The sequence below is a fragment of the Cnephaeus nilssonii genome (genome assembly GCF_951640355.1).
Source record: "Cnephaeus nilssonii genome assembly, chromosome: 16".
Taxonomy (NCBI): domain Eukaryota; kingdom Metazoa; phylum Chordata; class Mammalia; order Chiroptera; family Vespertilionidae; genus Cnephaeus; species Cnephaeus nilssonii.
This window is the reverse complement of record NC_137087.1, coordinates 7,859,392-7,887,389: the sequence shown is the minus strand read 5'-3', so window position 1 is coordinate 7,887,389 and position 27,998 is coordinate 7,859,392. Positions and strand designations below refer to the sequence as shown.

The window sequence follows — 27,998 nt, the reverse complement described above, 5'->3', positions numbered from 1 at the left end:
GCTGCCCGCCCTGCTGGGCCGCTGCCCTTGCCCCAGCACCATGAAGCTGCAGGTGTTCTGGACGGGGCTGGAATACACCTGCCGGCTCCTGGGCATCGCCACGGCTGCAGGTAGGACCCCACCTCCCTGCTGTAGTCCTCTGCGTGCTGGCAGAGCAGATGGGCTGGCCCAACGGTGGAAGCCAGCTGGCTGGGGATGGGCAGAGGCATCTGACCACATCTGCCCTTCACTTTCCTCCCCAAGACCCCCAGGAACAGTGCTCTGCAGGGCACAGCAGGTGCAGTGGGGTCAGCTGGGGACTGGGAACCCAGGGACTTGGGACCCCTCAGCCTCCTCATCTTGGAGGGTCGGCCCCACCTCCTGCGGGGCTGCTGCGAGGGGGCGGCGGCTGAAGGTGAAGGTGTAAAGGCTGATGCCTCGCTGTAGAGTTAGCAGAGCACAGCTGGCTTTATTCATACCACAGCCCCCCGTCGTGGGGAGAGAATTCCCAGCTGAGCTGGAGGGCTGGTCATGGAGACCTCGGGCTTCCTTGATGCTCTGCAGGGTTCGAGGGAAGTGGTTCCTGGGCTGGCTCCTCTCCCTCACCTGCCTAATCCCAGGGCTGTTTGACTTGCCTGGAGGACAGATGGAGCAGAACCAGTGGGACCACGGCCCTGAGTGCCGCCTTCTCACTTTCCTAGGGCAAACCCTACCCCAGCCCAGGCCCCCCACAGGGCCAGGATCTGTGTTGGGGAGGTGAGCATCAGTGTTCTGAGCTCTGAGCACTGGGCCTCACTGTCCCTGGGGACAAGGAGGAGATGCCCACAGCTCATCGAGTCCTTCTCCATCACTGGACCAAATCATGTGCATGGATCTCGGTGAATGGGAAATGTCCCCCAGCTCAGGCTCAAACAGTGATGCTTCCAGCCTCGGCCCACCTGCACCATGTGACCTTGGAGAGCCATCGGGCCCTCTGGGACCGAGCTTTCTGGTCTGTGCAATGGAGATAACCGGCCCTGCTGGCCAGGTTTTTGAAGGATCAGCAATACATGAACTGATCAGATAGCTGGACTGGGGACAAAGCCTCTTGGGAGAAGCCATGACATACTTCTGAGCTCAGGGGACCCTCACTGGTAGACTGGCCAGTGGGGTCTGCAGTATGGAGGCCCTGAGTTAGCACAGAACCCACCGTTTGAGCTAATCCCACATCTGAGCTCAAATAGGGGCAGTGACCTTACCCAAGGTCACATTGCAGGTCAGAGGGACAGCCGGCCTGGAGCCCTGGCCCCTCGGCTTTTGGAAAGGCCAGGACTCTTGCCAAAGAGCTCTCTGCCTTACAGGGTAGGAAGCCCACCCCGCAGGCACCAGGACGGTCTGGACCCGCTCTGCGGAGACCCGAGTAGATGGGCTGGTGGGGAGCCAGCTCCAGACGCTGTCAGGGCACCTGTCCCTGCACTCCGGGACTGACTGCCCACCCAGGGCGGGGCAGGGAGCCCTAAATAGGTTTCCATGTCTGGGTTCAAGGTCTGGTCTACAACTGTTGATCTAGACTCCGCCTGCCTCCTCTAAGCCTGGTTCCCTAGAGCGGAAGCACAGCCCTTTCCGCTCGCAGGTGTCACCGCGACGGTCCCGCCACGCCCTGCCCGGAGCCCGGCCCGCCTCCGGTCAGGAATCTGTTTTGATCTGTATCTCCCCTAATGGGTTAGCTAAAGACCGTTCAAATCCGACTTACCTCAGCCAGAGAAAGGGGCTGCAGCCGGCAGGCACACCACTGCTCCCCTTGGCCACATCCCTCACCTCCGCACAGAGGGCGCTGCTAACGCTGAGGGCAGGCCTCCCGCTTGGTTTTGAAAAGGATCCAGGCTGAAAGTAGGCCACGGACTGCCTTTTACTGGCCAGGCTTTTCAGTCGTCTTGTTGGGGCTTTCTAAAGTGCAGGAGACCGGGAAGCTAGAGAGAGGGCTTCGTCTCTTGGGCGTATCTCCAGTTTCCTTGCAGGATCGGGGAACTCCTGGCCTGTTTCCAGTGTATCAGGTTTGCAAATTCTTTATTCCCTTTGGCCTCCTTTTTGGTGGAATTCCTGTTGAGAAGTCCAGGCCTCATGTACAGGGGCATTGCTGCTGGAGAGGAAATAAGGCTTGAGAGAGAGGCTGTCAGTTTGCAGAAACTTCGGGAGACCCTGGCCCCACTGTGGGGAGGAGTGTGGTTCCCCAGAAGCTGGGGGAAGCATGCGACCCAAGGCCATCCAGACAGTCACCTGCAGGGACCAGGCAGCACCTACCAACTGGCCTGGCCCCTGGACCTCCTTCCCCTGTGCAGACAGGACCCGTGACTGTCAGAGGCTCCGAAGACACAGGCCCCAGGCGTCTCCCCCGATGGCACGGCCCAGCAGCTTGGCCACCGCGTGCCCTGCACAGCTGCACAGGGGCTGGCCGAGCTCACCCTCCCTCTTCACCCAGGCCTCAGTGGATGAAGCTTCATTAGACGCCCAGTGGTCCCCGGGCCATGCTGCCCCGCCCCATGGCCAGCCCCAACCACAGACTGGGCACAGACAGAGCCCTGCTACACCAAACAGGAGACAGGCCATGGGCAGACGGCGCCCAGCCAGACGTGTTTCGAAAATTAGAAAATTCTCTTCCTTTGAATCAATCGTAAGGTTTCCAGGTCAGCACAAACCCACGCCTCCCCACTAGTCTCACACTTAGCTGGCTGCACGCATTTGCGTGACCTCCCTGGCGGGGAAGGGTGTGTGTGTGTGTGTGTGTGTGTGTGTGTGTCCATGTGTGACCTCTCGGTGCCGGTTATGGACATGTGGCCTCAGCAGCCACCCAGGGAAGCACACCAACGGGACCTGCGCACAGGCTGGGAGCCCTCGCCCTCCCTGCGCAGATGCCCACGTCTGCCTGCTGCCCCAGAGCCGGCCCGCTGGGTGCGCCTGGAAGAGACCCAGGGCCCTTACCGTGTGGAGTTCTCACTGCAGACCAACCGGCAGGAGGGCGCCGGGAGAGGGGTTGTAACTGCGATGGGAGGCGTTCCTCCCCCACAAAGTGAGAACCGAGCCTGGGCGTGGGCTGGGCCCCGTTCCTGCTCTGGGGAGGAGGGATTGGTTTCCCTGTGAACTTTGCAATCCTCCCCTCCCCCCTTCCCCCACACCTCCAAGGGTGACTCCCATGAATTTCCTCACCACTCCTGAGCCCTGCCCCAACCCTGCCAGAAACGGGATGGGAGAGTTCACCGTGCTGGGTAGATGTTGCACCTTGAGGGTCCCAGACTTGAGTGGAGTGTGGAGGAAAGAGGGGAGACTAATTCCCCTAAGCCCTGGTCACTGGGAAAAGCCATCTTCCAGCAGCCACGTCCTTGCCTATGAGTCTCCCCAAAAGAGGAGCTGCCAAGAAAATGTCTCTGAGCCCTTCGGTGAGGCCGCCTAACACTCCTCAGAGCAAAGGGCTTGGGCCTGAGGCTCCTGGCTGCCAGCACTCAAGGGCAGGTTTTCCTCTTCCAGCCTCGGCTCTGGGAGTCATAGCTGTCAATGGGCATTACTATGTGAGTCTTTGCTGTGAGCCGGACTCTGCTGCATGTTTTAAATGTGGTGCCTCGTTTTATCCTCATAACTACCCTTTGGAGCACCGTCATGCTCATCCTCCTCCTCATTCTGCGCAGGGGGAAACTGAGGCCTAGTGCAAGAGAGCCGTTTGCTCCGGTCCTCACAGCCAGAAAGCAGGGCGGCAAGATGTGAATGGGCGGTGGTCCACTCCCGAGGCCCCACTCTTAGTCAGCCCTGCACCTCAGTCTTTCCATATCGTGGTGTCCCAGGATGCAGGATGCAAAACACACAGAGGGTACCAAGGAGGCATGACTAAAGCCACCACCATCTACCTGGCGCCCCCACCCCAGTCAGCCCTGTCAGGCAGGTGGGTCATGGCGAGTGTGGACAGTTACCGTGGCGTATAGTCAGGAACGACCAACACTTCCGACACGTAAAGACACTGATGTCTGACACGGCCGCTCATGCCCTCTGGATGGGTACCTGCTTTGACCCCTCTCGGACCCGCTCCTGGACCTCAGCCAGATCTGCACAGCTTTCCAGAGGGGACTGTCAGAGCGGGCCCTTCCCAGGACGGCCCAGCCTGCTTGACGACACCGTGCTATAAAGTCATCATCTCGCTGACGCCCCGCCTGCGTCCATGACGGCCAACCCGGGATCGCTTAGGGGTTTGTTTTATTCTAGGGTTTGACCCATTAACCTCTCCTCCACACCAAGGGCAGAGCCAGACTTTCAGCAGCGCACTCCTGCCACACTCCATTTGAAATGGTGACTTATTAATGTAGACGAGGACGCAAGAAGCACTTAAACCCAGATGTTCTCATTATTTTTTAAAGGGCACCGCAAATGCACAGTTTGACCTCAGCCCTTTTCAAAGCCTTCAGAAACAAACTAATGCTTCTGAGGCAGCCATCCCGGGCTCTCCATGCTAATTTCCACCCTTCTGAAACCTTATCCCCGCGACCACTTCCTGCCACAGAAGGAAGCTTCCTGCACCCCAACATATCCACAGGTGGGTTTGTTAACCACATTGTTTTCAGATCCTCCAAGCGGATGTTGGCTGGTTTTTCCCCCAATCTGATTGTTTCAACAAGTAAATGAAATTTCCCTACCTCTGCTCCACCTGAAAGATAATGTGATTTGGCTCAAGCATTTCTTTCCTTATTTCATTATCCTTGTGCCCTTTTTCTTAGATTTAGAACAAGAAACCTAGAACTCCACTTAAGATTCATTTACTCAGCAAACATTTGCAGAACTCCCACCCTGTGCCATGAAGACATACAGAATGGCACAACTTCCCTCTAGAGAAGCATATGGTGACCGAGGAGACAAGCTAAAAAGCACATGTCCTGGCACCAAGCACTGCAGCCCAGGGTTTGGGAGGGTGAAGCATGTCCTTCTCTACCACTGACTAGGTGTGTGCCTCCAGGCATGTTACCCAGCACATTAATGGCGGTGGAAGGAGACTTGAACACATGATACAACATGCAGATAATGTATTATAGAATTGTATACCTGAAGCCAGTATAATTTTTATTAACCAATGTCACCCCAACAAATTCAACTTAAAAAATCAGTTTTCTCATCTATGAAATGGGGATAACAAATGCATCTACCCTTTGGGGTTGTGAGCATTCGATGAAACAATGACTAAACCAGGGAAATGCCTGGCACATGGATTCTCATGCAGTGCTGGTTAACAGTGCTGGTTCATTTTATAGGCATTTGCAGAACACAGGAGCTGTGCAGCATGAGTGATGGGCTCTTCCTGCAGTATGGGGGAAAAGGGAGATCAGAGGAAAAGAACAAGGCAACATATGACCCTTGAACCTGGAGAGGGAGAAAGGGGCTAGACTGTGAGAGATCTTACACTGACTAACATTTCCCTTCACATTTTGAGCTTGGGTTATTAAGATCAGCCCACAAGAACTTGGTTATTTCACATATATATATTAATTGATTTTTAGAGAGAGAGGAAGGGAGAGGAGGATGGAGAGAGAAACATCAATGTGAGAGCTCAACATCAATCAGTTGCCTCCTGCAGCCCCCCCCCCCTCCCCTGGGGATGGAGCCTGCAACCTGACATGTGCCCCAACTGAGAGTCAAACCAGCAACCGCTTGGTGCACGGGAGGATGCCTAACCAACTGAGCCACACTGGCAGGGCTTGGTTATTTTTTATTATTATAAATTTATTGGGGTGACATTGGGTAGGTTTCAAGTATACAATTCTATGATATATCATCTGTATATTGCACTGTGTGCCCACTACCCAAAGTCAAGTTTCCATCACTGTACACTCGATCCCCTCATGGTGATCCAACCAGAAGGAAGATGGTAGCCTTGTTTTATTTTCCATAGGATGGCAGTTCTTTTAAGCTTGTCCTTAGTCTATGCAACCATCTGAATAGGGGTTATTATCCGAAAAAAAACGTAGTCATACATAAGTGGCTGATGCTGGTACGAAGGAGCTCTCTTAGGGCTTCCCCCTGAGCCTTCCTAGCTTTCCATGGGCCAGGTAATGGCCAGAGAAAGAAACATGGCATGTGTGGCAGGGGCAGAAAACACCTGGAGGCATCACCATTGTTTTCGGGCACCTGGAAAGCTGCCATGTGGAAGAATGATCAGATGTGTTCTCTTTAAATGCAAGATAGAATAAGAATCAAATTTCTTGGACAAATACCTTGACATGAAGTCAAGACCTAGAAGAAATTTTCCCCCATGGGTTCTTACAAGGGAGATGCCGCTCTGTGCTGGAGGCCAGAGCCTCAATAGTATCTGTGAATCCTGCAAGAGTCCTCCATGTGAACAACGTCATCACCAGAAACTGGTGTAGCAGCCCAGGTGGCTTCACAGGTGAATTCTACAGCATTAAAGGAAGAAATAGTCACATTCTACACAACCCTTCCAGAAATTTGAAAAGATGGGAATACGTCTCAACTCATCTTATAAAACTGGTATTACTTTAATACTAGACAAAGACGTCTCAAGAAAGCTACAGGTTAACATCCCCCATCAACACAGATGTAAAAATTCTTAACCACATTTTAGCAAATCAAATAAAAATATGTAAAAATGATAGCATCAAACTATGAAATACTATAGGATAGATCTGACAAAAATTTATACATTGGAAACTAAAAAATATTGCTGAGGGACAGTAAAGAAGACCTAAGAATATGAGAGATATATTTTGTTCATGGGTGGGAAGACTCAGCATCATTAAGATGTCAGTTCTCCCTAAAATTGTTCTATAGACTAACTGCAATCCCAGCCAAAATCCTAGCAGGTTTGGGGTGTGTGTGTGTGTGTGTGCGCGCGTGCGCGTGTGTGTTTCCTAAGAGTAGATAGCCTGTTTCTAAAATTTACCTGGAAATGCAAAGGTCCTAATATAACCAAAGCAACTTTGTACACAAAGAGCAAAATGAGAAATTTAACACTACCTGATTTTAAGACTTATAAAGCTACAGAAATCAAGACAGTGCAGGTTTGACACAAAGAAGAAATATTGATTAATGGAACACAATAGCATTCAGAAATAGAACTAGCTATATATGTACAACAGAATTTTGACTTAAGTATGAACATAATTTAGTGTAGAAAGAATAACTTTTAACTTTTTAACTCACTAACAATTGAATATTCATTAATTTTTAAAAATTGTCTATATTTTGTACCATATACCAAAAAAAAAGACTCAAAATAGATTATGGTCCTAAATGTAAAACCTACAACTATGAAATTCCTAGAAAATAGGTTAAACTTCAGTAATGAATTAGGCAGAGATTTCTTAGATACAATACCAAATTTCAATCCATAGAACAAATTAATAAATTGCACACCATCAAAATTTAACACTTTACTTTTCAAAATATAATTTTAAAACAAATTAACAAAGAGATGTGATAGCAAAAAGCACATGAAAAAATGTTCCATATCATTAGTCACTAGGGAAATGCACACCAAAACTACCATGAGGTACGACTACCTGCCTTTAGGATGGCTGAAAGACTCACCATGCCACGTGCTGAAGTGTTGGCAAGGATGTGGAACTCTCAAACACCACTGACGGAGATGTAAAATGGTACACTCACTTTGGAAATGGTTTGGCAGTTTCTTAAAAATGACCCACTCCTAGGTACTTACCCAAGGAACAGGAAAGCATATGTTCATGAAAATGTTATAGATGAGTGTTCATAGCATCTTTTTTGTAGTAGCCAAAACTAGAAACAATCCAAGTCCCCAGCAACAGATAGATTCTATCCATACTACTCAGCAACAGAAGAGCGCATGCTGCCCTGGCAGGTGTGGCCAGCTGGGCATTGTCCCAGGCACCAAAAGGTTGCTGGTTGGATTTTGGTCAGGGCACATTCCTCGGTTGTGGGCTTGATCCCCTGTACTGGGTGTGCAAGAGGTAGCCAACCGCTGTTTCACTCTCTCCCTCTCCCTTCCACTCTCTCTAAAAATTAATTAAAATATTTTTTTTAAAAAAGAAAAAGCACATGCTACAACATGGATGAATCTCAATAATCATCCTGAATGAAAGTAAACAGATGAAAAAGAGTACCATTTAAATACATTTTTAGAAAATGAAAACTAATCTCTAGTAACAGAACGTAGATTAGTGGTTGTTGAGAGTGGATGGATGGGTAGGATGGTAGGTTTACAAGGATATGAGGAGAGATATATTCATTATCTTGATTGTAGTGATGGTTTCTGGGTATATACACATGTCAATACTTATCAAACTGAACATTCTAAATAAGTGCAGTTGTAATATATCAATTATCCTATATAATAAAGAGGTGATATGCAAATTGACCATCACGACCTTGCACAAGATGGCTGCCCCCATGTGGTCGCAAGATGTCCGCCACAAGATGGCCAGCAGGGGAGGGCAGTTGTGGGCTATCAGGCCAGCAGGGGAGGGCAGTTGGGGGCTATCAGGCCAGCAGGGGAGGACAGTTGGGGGCAATCAGGCCAGCATGGAAGCAGTTAGGCATTGATCAGGTTGGCAGGGGCGTGGTTTGGGAGTGATTAGGCTGGCAGGCAGAAGCGGTGAGGGGCAATAAGGCAGGCAGGCAGGCAAGCGGGTGGGAGCCAGCAGTCCCAGATTGTGAGAGGGATGTGAGATGTCCCAGATTGGAGAGGGTGCAGGCTGGGCTGAGGGACACCCCCCCCTCCAGTGCACAAATTTTGTGCACCGGGCCTCTAGTACTTCAATAAAACTGTTTCTAAAAGTGGATGTGCCTGTTATCTATTGCCAAAATAATGTTGTATAACATCCAGAAACCCTCAATGGGATAGAGCAACAAGCTTTTGTTATTCACACATCTGGGCAAGCAGGCTGGGCAGCCCTGCTAATGTCGCTGGGTGTGCTTCCCTTGCTGGGGCTGTTGACTCATCTAGACTGGCCATGGCTGGGATGAAATGGGTCACTCTGCTCTCTGTGTCCCTGCTGCTCCAGCAGGCTGGCTCTGGCATGCGCAGGAGAAAACATGCAAGTGTACGAGCCCATTTCACGCCTGTGCTTGCATGGTGCCCAAAACAGGCCACGTTGCTGAGTCCAGATGCAAGGGTCAGGGAAACAGACTTCACCGCAAAGTCACTTGTCAAAGTGTGGATGCCGAGAGGGGTGAAGGTGGGGGCATCACAGCAATTCTCACAGGGGCTTTGCACAGGCCAAATCGGCCTCTTGGCTGGTCAGCTTCAGTCTGTGGCTCATGTTTGAAGAATCCAGCAGAGCATGAGTGGACTCCTGCCTTGGGGCATTCTACCTAAACAGACTTGTGAGAGTGATTGGGTACTGAGTGCCACGCTGTGCTCTAAAATCTCTTCTAACTGAATATCGGAAACTTTCTCCTGTAAAACCTTGGCCTTTCATCGCATGCCTCTGAACCCTGCCTCGTAGGTGTCCGCTGAACAGCTCTCCGTATCCAGGTCAATGTCCCTGCCGTGTTAGAATCTGCCAGAACTTCTCCTGAGTTAGAAGCCTGCAACCACTACCTTCTGTCTCAGCGGCTTCTTAGCAACTAGTTCCAATACCCCCACGTTCTTAGCAGTAGTGGAAAGCTAGCTTTCACCTCTGCAACCAGCTGTGCCCTCTTCTGACCCGAAGCCCGCTCCAGCCATCGACATCAACCCAGCGCATCCGCTCCTAAGGGGTCCTTACAGGCCGAAGACCAGCAGGAGACAGCCCCTCCCTGAGGAAGAGGAGCCGTCACTAAGATGTGGGAGTTACAAGGCTGCCCTCGGCAGCAGCGACAACGACATTCTCATGCAGCTACCCGGGCAGCCCGGGCCCAGATCGCTGCCTGGCATGGAAAGCCGGTTAGTGCCCTGGCACGTGTGTGTCAATGGTTAGAGCATTGGCTCGTGGACTGAAGGGTCCTGGGTTCAATTCCAGTCAAGGGCCTGGTTTGCAGGCTCAATCCCCAGACCTGGTTGGGGTGTGTGTGAGAGGCAACCAAATCGGTGTGTCTCTCTCGCATCACTGTTTCTCTCTCTGTGTCTATCCCCCTCCCTTCACTCTCTCTAAAAATTAATGGAAAAAATATCCTCGGATAAGGATTAACAAACAACAACAAAAAGGCCAGTTAGTGTGGCCTCCAGTGACGGCTGTGAAGTGTCCGGCATTGCCACCAGGACACTGCACCAAACACAAGACAGGCGTCAGAACTCAACCCAGCAACGGAGTCAGAACAGACAAGCCGTCTTCAGCCACAAGGTCCGTCCTGAGGCAAAGGCAACACAAGGCTAAAGCCGGGGAGCTGGGCCCTGGGCAGCCTGCTCCACACGCAGGCCCCATCCTCACACACGCTGGCCCACACAGAGCGTGTTCCAAACGAGATGTGTGGTGGATGGGGCTTTGGACCACTTATATCCTAGCCGGGCCTGCAGAAGGAAGCTGAGACCAGAAAGTCAATGAGCAGCATCGGGGCACAGCGAAGGGCTCTTAGTCCTGTAAGTGTGTGCACTGATGGAGGGAAGGGTGGAAATAAGCCCTCTTCTCCCCTGAGAGCACTAACGGGAACACCGCCTCTCCTAACAATACCCTGGCCATCGGCTACATTTGCAGAGCGTCCATCATGCTAAGGCCGAACTCTCACAGCCAATGCGCACGTTTTATTCTCGTCATTTTCCAGAAGAGGAAGCAGGTGAGAGAGGATGACTTGTTGGAGGAGCCTCCCTCCTGTCCGCTGCAGCTCAGCACCTCCTACCTCTGCCCCCACACTCTGGAGCTGAGCGCCAGGATGCCCGCAAGGTGCTGAGAAGGTGTCCACGGGCCCCGGCTGCACCGCAGCCTCGGCGTCCAGAGTCTGACCACTGCTGAGCCGGCGTACGCAGCGCAGGAAGACAGCGCAGAAGAACACTCTGTGGGGGGTGTGGACCCAGCCGGACAGGAGGGACAGAGGCTGGAGGCCGAGGTGGGATGCAGTGGGGTGCGGGGGCTTGAGGAGGAAGAGCTGGCTCCAGCTGGCACCGCCAGGGGGCCTCGCTGGGGACTGTGCAGGGCAGTGGGACGGGGTGGCAATTGTCTCTGTTGGACTGGGATGAGGGATAACAGGATCCGGAGGGACAGATAACAGGGAGGGATAGAAGGACGGGCCCTAAACAGCTCTGTGAAAGCACCCCGCCCACCGACAGCGGGCAGAACCGTGCAGCCGCATCAAGGCAGTTCTGGGGGCAAATCTTTCTTACATGAAGCCTGGTTCTGGGGTGAGCATGGCACTTGTCTCCTGTCTGCATGTCACACTGTCAGCTCTCCTGACTTCGGGACAAGGCCTCAGGGTCACTGGTTGGGTGGGTCACTGATGAAAGTCGCCCATTTTGTTCTGAACTGGAGCCCCATAGGTGAGTTTCAGACATCCCAGCCAGGACAGAGTGCAGGCCAACCTCCATGAGTAGCCAGAAGCCCACAGACCATGGGCCGTGTATAGCGCTGGACGCCAGGGCTTGCAGCCGGCCTGGGGGTGAATGCCTCCTTCCATTTAGAACTTAAATGTGTGCCCAGGTGCCTGGCTCGGCTCACCCTAGTCCCGGCTCCGCTGGATAACTTCCCTGTTGTCCAGACAGCCCTGGCTGCAGCTGAAAACCGGGCAGTTCCTCAGTCCACGCCACGAAGTGAGGACTGCGCCATCCTCATTCCCATGGGTCCTGAGGCCTCTTAGCGAGCAGGTGCCCCCTGCAGTCTGGGCAGACGGACACTCGGGAGGCAGGTCGGCCAATCTTCTCACACCCATTCCACTCTTCACCCCCAATTTAAGGCTATACTTGATGTCCAATTTCTGGCTTCTGAAGTGTCTGGTTTTGAAGACTAGTCCCTGCAAAGCACTTAGGAAGCTCCAGGCCCTCAGTGAGAACAGTTTTGGGGTGCTATATCTGTGTCACGGGGAACAGTGGTGCCTCACAAGGAGAGCTTGTCCCCAGCACGGGTCAGCAAGCACACCCAGCCTGGGGTGGCTGTCCAGGGGGCACTGGGCGTAGGTCACAAACTCCCTTGTAGCAGGAGATCTCACTTTTGCTTTCCTCACTTTTTCAACTGAGCGTCTCTGTGAAACGGAGCTGCGGGGGGCCCTGCTGGGGAAAGGCAGGCCCTCGCGGGTCCTCCAGGAAAGCCTCAGGCGTGAGACCACCAGAGGACTCCGCGGCCCCAGTGCAGGCCGGACACCCGCCTGTTGCTGGGAGGCTGCACCCTGAGGCTGTGCACACATTTGGGCAGGGGACCGATGCTGCGGGATGTGGGAGCCTGGAGGGGGGAGCCCCGGTGAGAGGTGCAGAGGCCACGGGGCTGGGGATGTCACTGCTGAGAGTCAGAGCCCACAGGCTGGCACGGAACCTTGGGCCCCACTCCAGGTAGTCAGAGGACAGGATTAGCTGCGTTTCCGGTTATCTGCGGCTACATCTAAAGCCACTCAAGACTTAGCCGCTTAGGACTGCAACTCTTCTCTTATGCTCAAACGTTGTGGCTAAGGAACGCAGGCAGGGCACCGTGAGGATGGCATCTCTCCACGATGCGGGGCCTGGGAGGGTGCTGGGATGGCCGTGTCCTGACTGCGAGCTCGGGTCAGCGGTTCTCCTCCACTTGGACCTTCTGGGGCTGGATGTCCAAGAACTTCACTCCCATGTCCTATGCCCGGCTGAGAGGACTCAAACCAACTGGGGCGCGCTCTCTCTCTCTCTCTCTCTCTCTCTCTCTCTCTCTCTCCATGGTTATCTTGGGGCTCTTCAGGAGCGTCAGACTTCCACATAGCGGGTAGCTTCTCCCAGAACAAGCATTTTAGGAAGTCTCAGTAGAAGAAGCTCTTTGCGAATTAGCCATGCAAGTCCCCAAACTTTACTTGTACACCCTTCCTTCCATCGGACAGACCGCACCCAGCGGGAGGGGTTACACTACACCTCTCCATGGGAAGAGCTGCGAAGTTTGTTCCCAGCTCCCATCTAACATCTGCTGTAACGAAGCACCCCATCTTACATCGTTACAGTCAGGGTATCTCCTCTCGGAACAGACTAAGTTTGTGGGGGGCAACTGTCTGTCATAGATCCAGCAATAATCTCTCCAGCTCTCTGGATGCGTTCCTGCCGGGTCAGCAGGGGTGTCCTCCCAGGAGATCACGCCTGGCTCACTGACCTGAGAGATGGCACCCGGCCCAGCCCCGAGAGGCCTGGGGACCTTCGGGGAGATGGCGTTAGGGAGTGGAGTAAGTCCTCGCAGGAGCAGTGGTCCCAGGGCACTTGGCTGCACCCAGACTGCCCATGGCGGGGTTTTCCCAGACCATGGGCACAGCTCTCTCAGCCGGCGTGGCTCCCTAGAGGGCCGGACGAGGTGAAAGAGGGTGAGGGTGTGGGCCTGGAAGCCGCACTGTCTGCTCCAGTGCCACCCTGCGAACCTGCTCAGCCTGGAAGCTGCACAGAGAGGCACCCAGAGACCAGGCCCCGCCCCTGACCTGTGCACAGAGTCTCGGCGTCACAGATCCAAGCCCTGAACTCGCGTTGCTCCGTCCGCCTGGCCTCACCTGGCCTGTCCCCTCCGCAGGGACTTCCTGTCTCCTCTGCCTTCTTCCTGCTCCTCGGGCTGTGGCTTATCCCCACCTTCGGCGTCCCCGTTTCCTAGGGCTGTCTGCCCAGGCTGGGGCACGCATTTGCTTTGCACCCTGTACTTTACCCGGACCTGGCTCAGAGGATGTGCTGTGAGCAGGGTGTGGACTCCCCACTGGGCCTTGATCAACCAGAGCAACCCTTGGTGACTGGGGCAACAGCCTGGTGGTGAGATTCAGGCTGAGACCACTTGTGACACTCAGCAGAGAGCTCTGCCCAGGCTGCGGGCCCTTTGCAACATGCCCAGGGTGAGGGGTGAGGGGTGGTCACCACCCTGACCCACAGCTTGGCACCAGCTGGTCGCTGAGGCAGTGCAGGGGCAGGTTCCTGCCTCTCTATGATGAAGACATTGCAAAAATGTATGCACAGCTGGACGGAGCGATGCAATGGCCCACTGCCCGTGGTGACAAGGTCTCATTCACTTGACACCCCCATGCTTGTGAAGGGCCCCAGGAAACATCCTCCCCACCTGCACGCTCTCTCTAGAGTCCTTCCCCGACCTCTGCCAGCAGGGACCGCAGAACCCTGCGAGGTGGTCTGATCCCGTCGCCCTCTGCTCATCACGGCCAGTGTGCTGGGCCAAGGTGCTCACCCCGGGCGCTGGTTGGGATTTTTTCATAACAACAGGGCCTGGCAGTCCCCACCTTGAGGAACGTTGTGCACAGTAGCAGGATGTGTGCAGGGGCTGCTTCAGTCTACAGCACGTGGTGGGACCTCCCTGTGGGGCAGCTGGGCTGGCACGCCCAGAGAGCTTCCAACCCCAATGTCTTGTGGTCACCTGTGACCACCTCACACCGCTGCTTCCTCCACCCAGAAAAGGGCCATCATGCAACAGCAGGGCATGCCCTTCTCCCCTGCCCCCCTCGCCCAGGTGCCCTGCCTGCAGACAGGTGAACAGTCACCCAAGCACAGCGTCAGGAGCCATGACCAGAGCTTGCTCCAAGCCAGACCCGCAAAGGAACTGGAGGCTGGTGGTGTGCTGGGGGAGGGGAGGCCAGGAGCACCCGGAGCAGGTCCTGGACCTCCGTCACCACCTCTCTTCCGCCAGGCAGTCTTAGCCGGTATCACCAAAGCCTCCTACCTCTGCCTGAGGGCAGGGAGCTTTCTGAGATGCCAATCTGAACACAGCACTCAGCTGCTCCCAGCACCCGCGTGCCCCCACCTCCTGCCCAGCCTGTGGAGCCTGCTATTTAAAGAGCCACAGTCTGGCCTCGGCCCACAGGCACTGCCCGTGCCCCTCCCGTGCCCCGGCTCCAGAGGAAATCACTTGCTGTTACACTTGCAGGGCGCTGCCCCTCCACTTGCTCAGGTCCGTCTCCTGCCTGCCTGCCAGTCCTTCTTGGTTCAACACCTTCAGGAATGGCCCTTCTCTCTCTGGCTCTCTGAGCACTTAGGTGAGCCTCTCTCACAGAAGGGGTCATGGTACTTTTTCAGTCTGTACAAACCACGTGTCTCCCCCTGGACCAAGCATGCCCCGGAGAGGAGCACATGCCTGACTCCAGCCCACCGCTGGGCTTCACCCCAACGCACCCCAACAGGAAAACCCAGAAGAGGAGATAGAAGCGCAGTCTAGGAAGAGCTGCCAGGAGACCAAGGAGTCAGCCAAGTAGCTCTAGGGCAGAAACGGGATCACGGGTCGAGGCCGCAGGCAGAGGCGGATGCAGGGGACACAGGAAGGACTTGATGTTGTCTCGGCCCTGCATGGTCTGCCTCTGAGCACGGGAGCCCGGAACTGGGGTGATCAAGCAGAAAGCAGGTGACCCCGTGGCCCCAGTGTCAAAGGACCTTTGGCTCCCTTAGGGATCCCCTGGCCTTAGAACCCACACTCCTCACTCCATCACCCTGTGCCCCTCCTCCGGCCAGAGGGCACCCCTGTGGCTGGGCTTGCAGAGCTTCTGGGTGGGGACCCCACCTCCCTGGACGGGGCTAAATGGAGGCTGGGAAAGCTGCCCCGGCCGAGTAGGGGGAGGAAGGAGCTCGTGTGCACGGTCCCTGACCCCACCACACACAGAGCCCTGCGTCTCAGCTTTGTCAATCTCCCCACGCCCAGCAGCAACTCTGAGGTGAAACTTATTCTCCCCTTTCAGAGGGAACTCAGCGCAGACAGTTAGTACACACCCACTTCACCCAGGTCTCATGTACCCATTCCACCAAGGTCTGATGTACCCACTTCACCCAAGTCTCATGTACTCACTTCACCAAGGTCTCCTGTACCCACGCCACCAAGGTCTGATGTACCCACTCCACCAAGGTCTGATGTACTCACTCCACCAAGGTCTGATGTACCCACGCCACCAAGGTCTCATGTACCCACTCCACCAAGGTCACATGTACCTACTCCACCCAGGTCTCATGTACCCACTCCACCAAGGTCACATGTACCCACTCCACCAAGGTCTCATGTACCCACTCCACCAAGGTCTCATGTACCCACGCCACCAAGGTCTCATGTACCCACTCCACCAAGGTCTCATGTACTCACTTCACCAAGGTCACATGTACCCACGCCACCAAGGTCTCATGTACTCACTCCACCAAGGTCACATGTACCTACGCCACCAAGGTCACATGTACCCACTCCACCCAAGTCACGTGTACCCACTCCACCCAGGTCACATGTACCTACTCCACCAAGGTCACATGTACCCACTCCACCAAGGTCTCATGTACCCACTCCACCAAGGTCACATGTACCCACTCCACCAAGGTCTCATGTACCCACTCCACCCAGGTCTCATGTACCCACTCCATCCAGGTCACATGTACCCACGCCACCAAGGTCACATGTACCCACGCCACCAAGGTCTCATGTACCCACTCCACCAAGGTCACATGTACCCACTCCACCAAGGTCACATGTACCCACGCCACCAAGGTCACATGTACCCACTCCACCCAGGTCACATGTACCTACTCCACCAAGGTCACATGTACCCACTCCACCCAGGTCACATGTACCCACTCCACCCAGGTCACATGTACCCACGCCACCAAGGTCACATGTACCCACTCCACCCAGGTCTCATGTACCCACTCCACCCAGGTCTCATGTACCCACTCCACCCAGATCACATGTACCCACTCCACCAAGGTCTCATGTACCCACTCCACCAAGGTCTCATGTACCCACTCTACCCAGGTCTCATGTACCCACTCCACCCAGGTCTCATGTACCCACTCCACCAAGGTCACATGTACCCACTCCACCAAGGTCACGTATACCCACTCCACCCAGGTCTGATGTACCCACTCCACCAAGGTCTGATGTACCCACTCCACCAAGTTCACATGTACCTACTCCTCCAAGGTCACATGTACCTACTCCACCAAGGTCACATCACCTAGAACTGAGAGTCTAAGCCTGCTCTCTTATTTCTGTTGCCACTTTGATTTTTAGATTGCAAACCCGTTCTGCCTCTGGTGCTTCTCCAAAGCCCCTTTGACCACTGACCCTTTGTTTCAGTCAATAGGTTAAAATAGCTCTCCGCGGGCCTAATGGTGCAAGGTAGGGAACCAGATTGTTCCCAAGGCTTTCTCCTGCCATCTGCTGGCCGTTTGCCACAAGCGCATGAAAATCTACAAAACTGATCAGAATGAAACCCCACATAAAATGACAAGCTATTTCATTGAGCAACTGTGATGTGCTTGGGATCAATTAGCCTACTAAATCCTCATAATCATTACATTCCAGAGGGACCATGAGGAAACTGAGGCTAGAGAGATGAGTGACTCAGCTATCAACTCGCAAATGTGAGGCTGAAATGCAGGATCTGACCGAGGCAGCCGTGGCCGATTGGTTTATTTGTGCTGCTTACACTCCCTGTACCTCAGTTTCCTCTCCTGGAAAATGAGGTTGGCATGCTACTTTCACATGGAACGTTGTGATCATTAAATCCTAGCTAATAAAGAGGGAATATGCTAATTGACCATCGCGCCCTCACAAAGATGGTGGCACCCACAGCCAATGAGGGAATATGTTAATTGACTGCCACGCCCTCAAAGATGGCGGCACCCACAGCCACAAGATGGCAGCGCCAGTCCCCTCAGCCCCGCTGGGGCGGCAGGCGTGCAGCTCCGCGTGCCTGCCTCCGGAGTCCCCCAGTCCCCTCAGCCCCCCAGCCACCCAGGGCTGACCCAAGGCGCAGGCAAGCCTCAGATGGCAGCTGCCCAGTCAACACCCGAGGCGCAGGCAAGCCTCAGATGGAGGCTACCCAGCCGCCCAGGGCTTCCCGAGGCTCAGGTAACCAGGGCCGGCCGAGGCTTGTGCTGCCGGCAGGGGCAGCAGCAGAGGTGTGATGGGGGCGTCGCCTTCCCCTGATCGCCGGGTCACCTCCCACCCCTGAGGGCTCCCGGACTGTGAGAGGGGGCAGGCCGGGCTGAGGGACCCCCCCCCTCCAATGCATGAGTTTTCATGCACCGGGCCTCTAGTTAGTTAATAAATGCTAAGTGCTGAGAACAGGGCAGGATACACAGTGAAAATTAAATAAATGAACATTTGCCTGTAACACACACACACACATACCAAACACTAATATACACATACCACACTCTAACACACACACCTACCACACACATCACACACACACCACACATACCACATACCACACACACCGTGCACACACACACACCACATATAAAACATACCAACACACATACATATCACACACACCACACACACATACCATAGTCTAACACTCACATACCACATGCACCACATACATGCATAACACATAAAATACACATGTCACATACAACACACACTACACACACATACCACACTCTAACACACACATACCACACACATCACACACATACCCACATACACACATACCACACACAGCACACACACATACCTACCACATACAAAACATACCAACACACATACATATCATACATGCATACCATAGTCTAACACTCACATAGCACATACCACATACATGCACAACACATAAAATACACATATCACATACAACACACATACAAACAACACACACGCCAACACATCTGCATACCACACACAACACATGTGCACGTGCACACACACTCCACATACACTGGTAGGCTGTGGAAACCAGGAAACTGCTCACCACCTGCAGCCAGAAACCTCTCGTTTGCTCCTTCACATTCTGGCACGTGTGTGTCCTGTGAGCACAACACCAGCCTCGTTTTCCTCCCTGCAAAATGGGGCGTGCAGAGCTCACTGTGTCACAGGGATGCTATGAGGAGTCGGGACATGTGTGACCATCGTGTGTAAACCAGTGAGTGCTCTGCAGGTGGTGCTGACACTCATCCCCAGCTCCTCACCTGGGCTGATCCTGCAGAGGACAGAGACGCTGTCCCTGCCGCTCTGGAGCACGGGGCTCCATCAGCGAGACAACCTGGGTGGCTGGGTGCCTCCCCTCCGCTCCCCTCCTAGGTCAAGGCACCCCCTCCCGGCTCCCTGCAGCACTTCCACCTCCCCCAGAAGTGAGGGTGGGGGTGCTGGCGGCCTAAGCGAGGGGCTCCACACTGCATTTCAGGAGGCAGCCCTTCTGCCCAGACAAAGGGCTGGGGCCACCCAGGGGCGGAAGCGTACACAGCATCTCCGCCCGGCGCGAGGGGAGGCCTCAGGCCCAGGAAGCAGCCCGCCCGTGCGCAGCAGACATGAGCCATTCAGCCCATGTTGACAACCCAAACTGCCATCTTTGAGTTTCAGAAGAGGGGGAGGACAGGGTGGCAAACACCACAGTGGAAACACCGGGGTATGTCACCTGAGCCCAGAGGGACATGCAGGTGCAAGGAGTATGATCAATTAGTTCCAGAAAGAGGTCTGACCCGGGGCCACCACGGTCCTGCAGGCCTGGGACATCTGCGTGCGCCTGTGACCTGCTTCCATCAGCGAGTGGATGGGGTCAGAGCGCGGCTGGGGCAGTGAAGCTGTTAGAGCAGGGAGTCCCGGGAGGAGATGATGGTGAGCCAGCGAGTCTGCAAAGGTGGCTCCAAGGCAAAGTGCATGCTGGGAAAGGGAGGTTAAGTGTTCGAGTACCAACTGCCACGAAAGGGCAAGAGGGAGACGGGGCTGAGCGGCCTCTGTGTCAGGGCTTGATGGGCCCTGGGGCCAGAGCCGTCAGTGTGAGGCAGCTGCCAAACCAGCAAGTGTAACAGGCCACGGGACAGCAAGAGCAGGCGGGTCCCCCCGGCCACGCACTGACGCCCAGACACAGCACCCCAGCATGGGCCTGCGGGCGGCCAGGGCCCTTGGAGCCGGGACACGTGCAGGACAGCGGCAGCAGGGCGGAGGTGTCCTGGCGTCGTGGCTGTCCCTGGGGCACTCAGGTGGGTGGCGTCTGTGCTCAGGGGAGACTGCACTGAACACCTTTGGGGCCCTGCCTGGAGCCACCCTGGTTTCCGAGACGAGTCAGGAGGCTCCTGCTCTCTCCATCCTCCCAGCCGCCCGTCTCTGTGCCGCATGGGAAGAGCCTCCCGGCTCTCAGTCCCAGGGACAGGCTGGCTCCTGGCCACACGCCCGCTCAGCGCAGGGCTGTGGCGGGAGCACCTGGGCCACTGTCCCCTCCTCTTCCCTCTCAGTGCTGATCGGCGTGGGCACCGAGACCTTCCTCCAGGGGCACTTCAAGAGCCTGGCGTTCTACCTACTGTGAGTATGCACTGCTCTCCCGGGCGAGTTCTGCTTTCTCCTCGGGTAACGCGGAGCAGCCCCACCTCTCCTGCTACGTCCATTCTGTCCCAGAGGAGGAAGGGCTAGAGGGCACCTTAGAGCATCCTCTGCTTTGGAAAGGGCTGTAATCAAACCATCCCATAAACCAACCAATCATCCTCCCATCCACGCCCCCCCCACTCAGCCATCCACGCCCCCACTCAGCCATCCAGCCATCCACCCACCCACTCAGCCATCCACCCACCCACTCAGCCATCCACCCACCCACTCAGCCATCCATCCATCCACCCACCCACCCAGCCATCCATCCACCCACCCACTCAGCCATCCATCGACCCACCCATCCATTCATCCACCCACCCACCCACCCATCCACCCACCCACCCACCCAGCCATCCTCCCATCCACACCCCACCCACTCAGCCATCCACCTACCCACTCAGCCATCCACCCACCCACCCATCCACCACCCTCCCAGCCATCCATTCATCCACCCACCCACCCACCCATCCACCCATCCATCCACCCACCCACCCAGCCATCCACCCATCCACCCATCCACCCATCCATCCACCCACCCAACCACCCACCCATCCACTCATCCACCCACCCACCCACCCTCTCAGCCATCCACCCACCCACCCACCCAGCCATCCACCCACCCACCCAGCCATCCATTCATCCATCTACCCACCCAGCCATCCATCCATCCACCCACCCACCCAGCCAGCCATCCACCCATCCACCTACCCACCCACCCTCCCAGCCATCCACCCACCCACCCACCCAGCCATCCACCCATCCACCTACCCACCCACCCTCCCAGCCATTCATTCAACCACCCACCCTCCCAGCCATCCATCCATCCACCCACCCTCCCAGCCATCCATCCATCCACTCACCCACCCAGCCAGCCATCCATCCATCCACCCACCCAGCCATCCATCCATCCATCCACCCACCCACCCAGCCATCCATCCATCCACACCCCACCCACTCAGCCATCCACCCACCCACTCAGCCATCCACCCACCCACCCATCCACCACCCTCCCAGCCATCCATTCATCCACCCACCCACCCACCCATCCACCCATCCAGCCATCCACCCATCCACCCAGCCATCCACCCACCCACCCACCCAGCCATCCACTCATCCACCCACCCACCCACCCTCTCAGCCATCCACCCACCCAGCCATCCATCCACCCACCCACCCAGCCATCCACCCATCCACCCACCCAGCCATCCATCCACCCACCCTCCCAGCCATCCATCCATCCACTCACCCACCCAGCCAGCCAGCCATCCATCCATCCACCCACCCAGCCATCCATCCACTCACCCACCCAGCCAGCCATCCATCCATCCACCCACCCAGCCATCCATCCATCCACCCACCCACCCAGCCATCCATCCATCCACACCCCACCCACTCAGCCATCCACCCACCCACTCAGCCATCCACCCACCCACCCATCCACCACCCTCCCAGCCATCCATTCATCCACCCACCCACCCATCCACCCATTCATCCACCCACCCAGCCATCCATTCATCCACCCACCCACCATCTACCATCCACATTCATCCATCCGTCTATTCACATGGCCCCCTATCCCCCCATCCATCTCTTCCAGAGTTTCTTAGGGAGCACACATTAACCGAGCTCTTGTGTTAGAGAAAGGGGAATCTCAGAGGACCATAAACTTGCGCCATCTTCCTGCCAAGCCGTTAAAGGTTTTCCGTACACTGTGTCCTTTAGCTCAGACAGCCCTGGCGAAGCAACCAGTGTCCTGGTTTTGCAGAGGAGAAATTCAGTGGGAGTGAGCAGCTCGGCCACATCACCAAGCCACTGAGCAGCCTTTGTTCTTTCTTCTCTGCCCGCTGTCTCTGCAAGTGCCTCTGGCAGGGGGAGAGCACTGTGCAGGGAGTCCCCGAGGGGGAGGAAGCCTGGCACCCCTGCAGCTCTGACCACCAGCTCTCGGCAGCCCCTCCCGAGGGGAGCCCCGCATGCCTGTGGGGTCAGCAGGATGCCTCCTCTGCCCCCACTCTCCCCTCCACGTCCACACTCAGCACGTGGCCTCGTCGGCACCCTAAGGAGCCCCCCTGCCCCCCTGCCTCAGACAAGCTCTCCGGTGTGCTATGGGGTGGGCAAAGGTGGGTCCATCCACCATCTCCCAGCCAGGCCCCGACCCCGCAGGGCATGTCCACACTGCCACAGTGTCAGCCGCCTGGACACACGGTTCCCTTTGGCGACTTTCATTGCTGCCACAGCCTCCAGGCCACGCTCTCTGTCATCCCTGACCTCCACCTTATTTCTAGTCACTCCGTTTACCACCCAAGCGGCTCTTCCCCACACTCACCCACCTCCCCTCTGAGCCTTGGCTCGTCCTGTCAGGTACCCAGGGTGCCTTTCCACCCACTTCACCTGAGTCCCAGGTTCCTCCCTGGCATCCGGCCCTGAGCCCCCTGCCCATGCCAGACCCCCACCGGCTGGGAGTGACCTCCTGCTCCGAAGGTCCCCCGGGTCTCACCGAGTGTCCCAGCCGCTGTGCACGGTCTCCCTGGAATCCAGAGCAGGCCTGGCTTCCTCCTCTCTGTGGCTGCCTAGTTCACCCACAGACATTAATTTGGGTAGGAACTGGGGTCGGCAAACTGTGGCTCGCAAGCCACATGTGGCTCTTTGCCCCTTGAGTGTGGCTCTTCCACAAAATACCACGGCCTGGGCAAGTCTATTTTGAAGTGGCATTAGGAAAAGTTTAAGTTTAAAATATTGGGCTCTCAAAAGAAATTTCAATCATTGTACTATTGATATTTGGCTCTGTTGACTAATGAGTTTGCCGACCACTGCTCTAGCAGGTCCCGTCCGTGGCCAGTTCATGCTGCCTGTGGCCTGCCCAGCCCTGCCTCTCCCTGGCTGCTCTGCCTGTCTTAAGGGGATGCTGTGCCCACCTGGTCACCCTGTGGTCCAGTCCTACAAGGAGTTCTTTTGAGCCTCGGGTCCCCCGCCCCTCACCGCGAACTCGTTGATGTTCCCCACCCATGCCCTGCTCTCCTCCCCGAGGGATTAGCACCCAGCCCACCCTGCCCACCCTGCACTGTGCCCACTGGTTCTTCAGGGGCCACCCAAATGCCCGCCTCCCTCTTTCACCCTTCCCTCCTCCCATCCTTCCCGCACACGCAATCTCCCCACACAGATCTGGAGCTCCTGCCACTGTGGTCCCTCACACTCGGCGCGTTCATCGAGGGCAGCGCACACCTGGCCCGTGGATCTGCCATCTCTGTGTCCTCAGACCAAGCGGGGCCATGGTCAAGGGCAGGCACTGACAGGAACTGACCTGACATTGTTCTTTCCACTTCCCCTCGCTCTACTTGCTTCCTCGCCCATCTTCCTCCTTCCCACGAGGCCTCTCACTGCCGCCCCCACTCTCACCCACAAACAGCGGCCGCACCGCCGGCGGAAGGGCATTGCCACTTAAACGCTGAGGAGGAAGAGTTTGGGTGTCAGTGGGAGAAAGTAGACGTTAGGTATTAGATGGTCACAGTGAGAGAGAGAGAGAGAGAGAGAGAGAGAGAGAGAGAGAGAGCGAGCAATGATAGTGACTAATACATACAAGAGTGGGCAAAGATAGGTTTACAGTTGGGAATATGCAAAACACAGCTTATTCTTCTGTTATTAGTTATTAATTTGTATTTTTCAATATGCACAACTGTAAACCTACTTTTGCCCACCCCGTATATGTATAATAAGCACTATGTGCCGTGCACATTCCAAGCGCTTTACAAAGAGCAACTCATTTAGTCCTTGTAACAATTTATTGTTGGAGCACAATACTTACTCTCAGTTTACAGCTGAGAAAACTGAGGCTCAGAGAGGTCAAGCCTCTTGCCTATGGTCACTCAGCTGATCAGAAGCAAGGCCCAGGACCCCAAGGAAACCCTGACCCCGAGCTCCCTGCCCTGTAAGGCAGCATCTCCTCTCACTCATCCATTCCCTCCAATGCAAGTCCACGGAACACTTAACACTAAGCCTTTCCCAGAGTGGGCCGGGCTGCATGGAAGAATTAGAGGCCACCAGACAGACAGGGGGAGAAAGGAAGAGTCCTTGCAAGAGGGGCTGGCCTGTGCAAAGGCCCTGTGGCCCCTGGCAGCTTCCCGTGTAGTCAGAGAAATGTGGAAGGGCTTTCAAAGGTGTGCTAAGGAAGTTCAATCCTATTGGCCAGTGAGACTCTCCAATAAGAAATGTGAGTCCCATTCCCAAAGATCGTGATGCCTGGCCCAGGGACGATGATTTTACATATTCGCAGGAAATTCTGACTGGAGGGTCTCCGGACAACTGGAGCGGGAGGATTTAAAGAATTCTAGACTGGGAAGAGTATGATCAGATTCAGGTGTCAGAAGGAGCCCTTGGGGCAGCTGGTGTGACCACATGGAGGAGCAGGTACAGGCGGTGAGGGCCAGGCAGTGGGGAGACCAAAAGGGGGAAGTGGTGCAGGTGTCTGTGGGCAAGGCCCAAACTCAGGCTATCCGGGTGAGGCCAGAGAGAACGGGACGGAGTCTGAGATGATTTCAGGACACAATCAGCCCGTCCTGGTGACCGTTTGCATGATGAGAAAAGCGGGAGAAGAAAAGGGCTCAGGAATGGGTCCAGATTTAAGCCCCTCAGTCAGGCAGTAGGTGTCCGTCCTGGTGACAGTAGGGAGAACATCTGCCAGTGTCCGCTCAGGGGTGGCCTTCCTGCTGGCCTGCAGCTCCCTCCTCACCCATCTGTGGGCCCAGGCCCCAACCCCTCCACCACCACAGCCCAACCTCGTGCAGGCCCTGGCATCAAGACCCGCCTGGGGGACGCTGGCTGGGTGACAGGATCAGGTTGAGAAGCTTCTGGTCAGGAGGCCAAGGTGCAGCGAGAAGACGACCCGCAGGAAGGGGAAGGGAGAGCGGAGGAGGCCCACCCCCTCACCTGTCTCCACGCAGGTTCACAGGAGCCGCCGTCGCCGTGTGCGAAGGGGCCTACTTCGTGGCTCAGCTGCTGGCCATCTGCTTCCAGTGAGTAGCTCCCACGGCCCAGGGATCCTCGCAACTTCTGGGGCCGGTGAGGGAGGAGCCCTAGGCTTGAGGGCCATTTTACCAATTCTGGAGGGCTCCACCCCAACTAGGACCTGGGCACAAAAGAATGACCACCAGGGGGAACCAAAGAGCCATGGCAGTGGTGTGGAAGAGGCCATGTCTGGGCCAACACACCATCCTTCAGTGCCGCTGCTCCCGGGCCAGCCTGGCCGGATGAGACGTGCAGATCCCTGCTCCAAGTCAGTGCAGAGGGGAAGGAGCTGGGCTTAAGGGCAAGGCCTTCCTCCTTTGAACCTGGCGGCAGCAGCCCTGACGGAATCAGGCGGGTGTGGACTCTGGGCCCGTCATCGTACACCCAGGCAAGACCCTAAGCAGCCAGGCCCCTTGTGCAGGGCATGATCTGCACAACCTCCCGCCCGTGTCCCACACTGCACGCCTGCTCCACTTTGCTGTGGGCCCCAGTGGGCCCCTGAGGCTCCTGCTCCCTTTCTCCTGCCTTTGCAGGGCCTCTGGGGGCAAGGGGCACAGCAAGACCCCTAACTGAGGACTCCCACCGGGGTGCCTGCGGAGAACATGGCCTCGGCAGAGCCTCCCACAGCCTCATGAGTTGCTGGGCTTTCCCGAGTTGCTGCCTGCTCCCTGCTCATCCGGACTCCTTCCTCCCAGGTGTCAGCCAGGGTCCCTGGCCGCCAGAGCAAGGGAGAAGGCCCGCTGGCTGGGCTGCTTCCAGAAGTTCCTGGCCTACCTGCTGCTGTCCGTGGCCTGCTTCCTCCACCCCGTGCTGGTCTGGCACGTGACCATCCCAGGTAGGACTCCAGGGCGAGTGGAGGCAGGCCGCCGCTCAGGGAGGCTCTGAGCACGAGGGCTGGGTCCTCCTCACTCAGCCTACGGTGACGTGGCGGCAGGGCCCTGAGCCCACCGCTCTCTGGCTCAGGCCGTGGGGAGGAGGACCTGTCAGACCCTCCGCGCTGCTTCAGCGGCAGGCATGTGCCGGAAGTGCATCTTCCGTGTAGGTGTGCAGAGGCTGCACCCCAAAGGACGTGCCTTTCTGCCGACGCCTGTGTGTGGACTGAGCTTTCAGAGGGTGACGGTCGTTTCTCCGCCCAGACCCATCCCGTCTCCCAGTGTCCTGACTCAGCGCCACACTCTCGGCCTGAGGCGGGAGCAAGGCAGGAAGGGACCCAAGACCTCACAAGCCGCAGCACATCCTGCTCCTCAGGCCCTGAGCCAGCGGCTCCTGGCCGGGAGGCAGGACTCTGTGCTCCCACCTCCCGGGTTCTGTTCATGGCTTTTCTGCTAACACCCTCCTCGTGACCCACCTAAAATCCAGAAAGCAAACCGCGCAGGGAGACAGGACTGAAGGCAGAGCCTCCTTTCCTTCCTGCAGTCCCTGTCATAGTCCCAGGGCCATCCCCTCCCCTCCCCCCACCCCCACTCCCACCCCCTCCCCCGCCCCCGTGGACGACTGAGCAGGACACAGCCCTGCAGCGCTAGAGCAAGCCACGGCCTCCCGGAAAGCGAGGGAGGCCCAGGAGGCTCTGGCCCCGGAGGCAGGCCTGGGTCCCCTCTTCCTCTGCACAGGGCAGGAGCCCCAGCAGGGAAGCCAGAGCAGCAGGTCCCAGCCGGGGCCGGAGGGTCCTCTGCCTGGAGGCCTTGGGAGGTGCCAGGAAGGGGCGATGTCTGCTGGCCCCACTCAAAGATGTCTGCACTTGCTTCTGTTCCCTGGGGAGGCTACAGTGAAGGCGGCCCCCTGCTTCTGGAATGGGAAGTCCCAGCAGGTGGGGCCTGGTGTCCAACATAGACCCCAGACCCATTGGCGGGGTCACAGGTCCAGCTCCAATAGCCGTAGTGAGGAGAGGCTGAGTGCGGGGATGGAGGCTGTTCAGGCAGCACCAGGGGGGCTGTCACCAGGAAGGGAGCCTCGGGCACAGGGTCCCCCAGCTCACGGTCAGGGGCGGGGCCCTGGCACGGCATCAGGCTGCCCCCGGGTCTCCTGTGGTGTGTGAGGAGGGCGTGAGGAGTGAGGGCTGGAGCAGCAGCCTGAGCGTGGCCACACAGGTGTGCGCCGTGGCCTTTGGGAACGGTGGGCTTGGCAGCCTCTGGCTCTTCTCCAGGACGCTTCCAGCAGCCTGACGCCCAGCTCTCTCCCAGGCTCCATGCTCGTCCTCACTGGCCTGGCCTACTTCCTGCTCAGCAAGCGGAAGAAGAGCAGAGCTGCGCCCGCGGGGCTGGCCGCCCAGGAGCAGTACACGGACCCCTCCAGCAGTGCCAGGAGCACCACCGGCTCTGGGGACACTGAGCAAACCTACACCTTCCACGGAGCCCTCAAGCAGGGGCCCGGCTCCCTCCTCACCCACATGAGGCGCATCCTGAAGGGGCCCAGGAAGCCCAGCGCCCCCCAGCGCCCCGAGGCCCTCACCGAGCTGACTCTGGAGCCAGCTGCCCCCCTGGCCACGAAGAAGCAGGTGCACTTTGAAGACAGTGTGGTCAGGATCATCCCCGCCCTCGCCGACGGCCTGGACAGCGAGGACAGCGAGCCGGAGCCGGAGGAAGCCAGCTCTGACACCACCCCCATCATCCCTCCCCCGCCGGCTCCACACTTCCTGTCTTCTCTCTCGGGCAGCAGCCTCTTCTGAGCTGCGGGCTCCAGCCTGGG

General features: G+C 56.6%; 1 protein-coding gene across 1 annotated transcript; it reads left to right on the top strand.

The window, feature by feature from the left end:
* Nucleotides 1-8: 8 nt before the first annotated feature.
* TMEM72 (transmembrane protein 72) lies at nt 9-27,978 on the top strand (the record flags this gene model as incomplete). Its single annotated transcript, XM_079792915.1, has 5 exons — nt 9-110; nt 20,186-20,252; nt 25,250-25,321; nt 26,009-26,148; nt 27,494-27,978. The coding sequence occupies exons 1-5, from the start codon at nt 41-43 to the stop codon at nt 27,976-27,978; spliced, it is 834 nt and encodes a 277-aa protein (XP_079649041.1). The 5' UTR covers nt 9-40.
* Nucleotides 27,979-27,998: the final 20 nt, after the last annotated feature.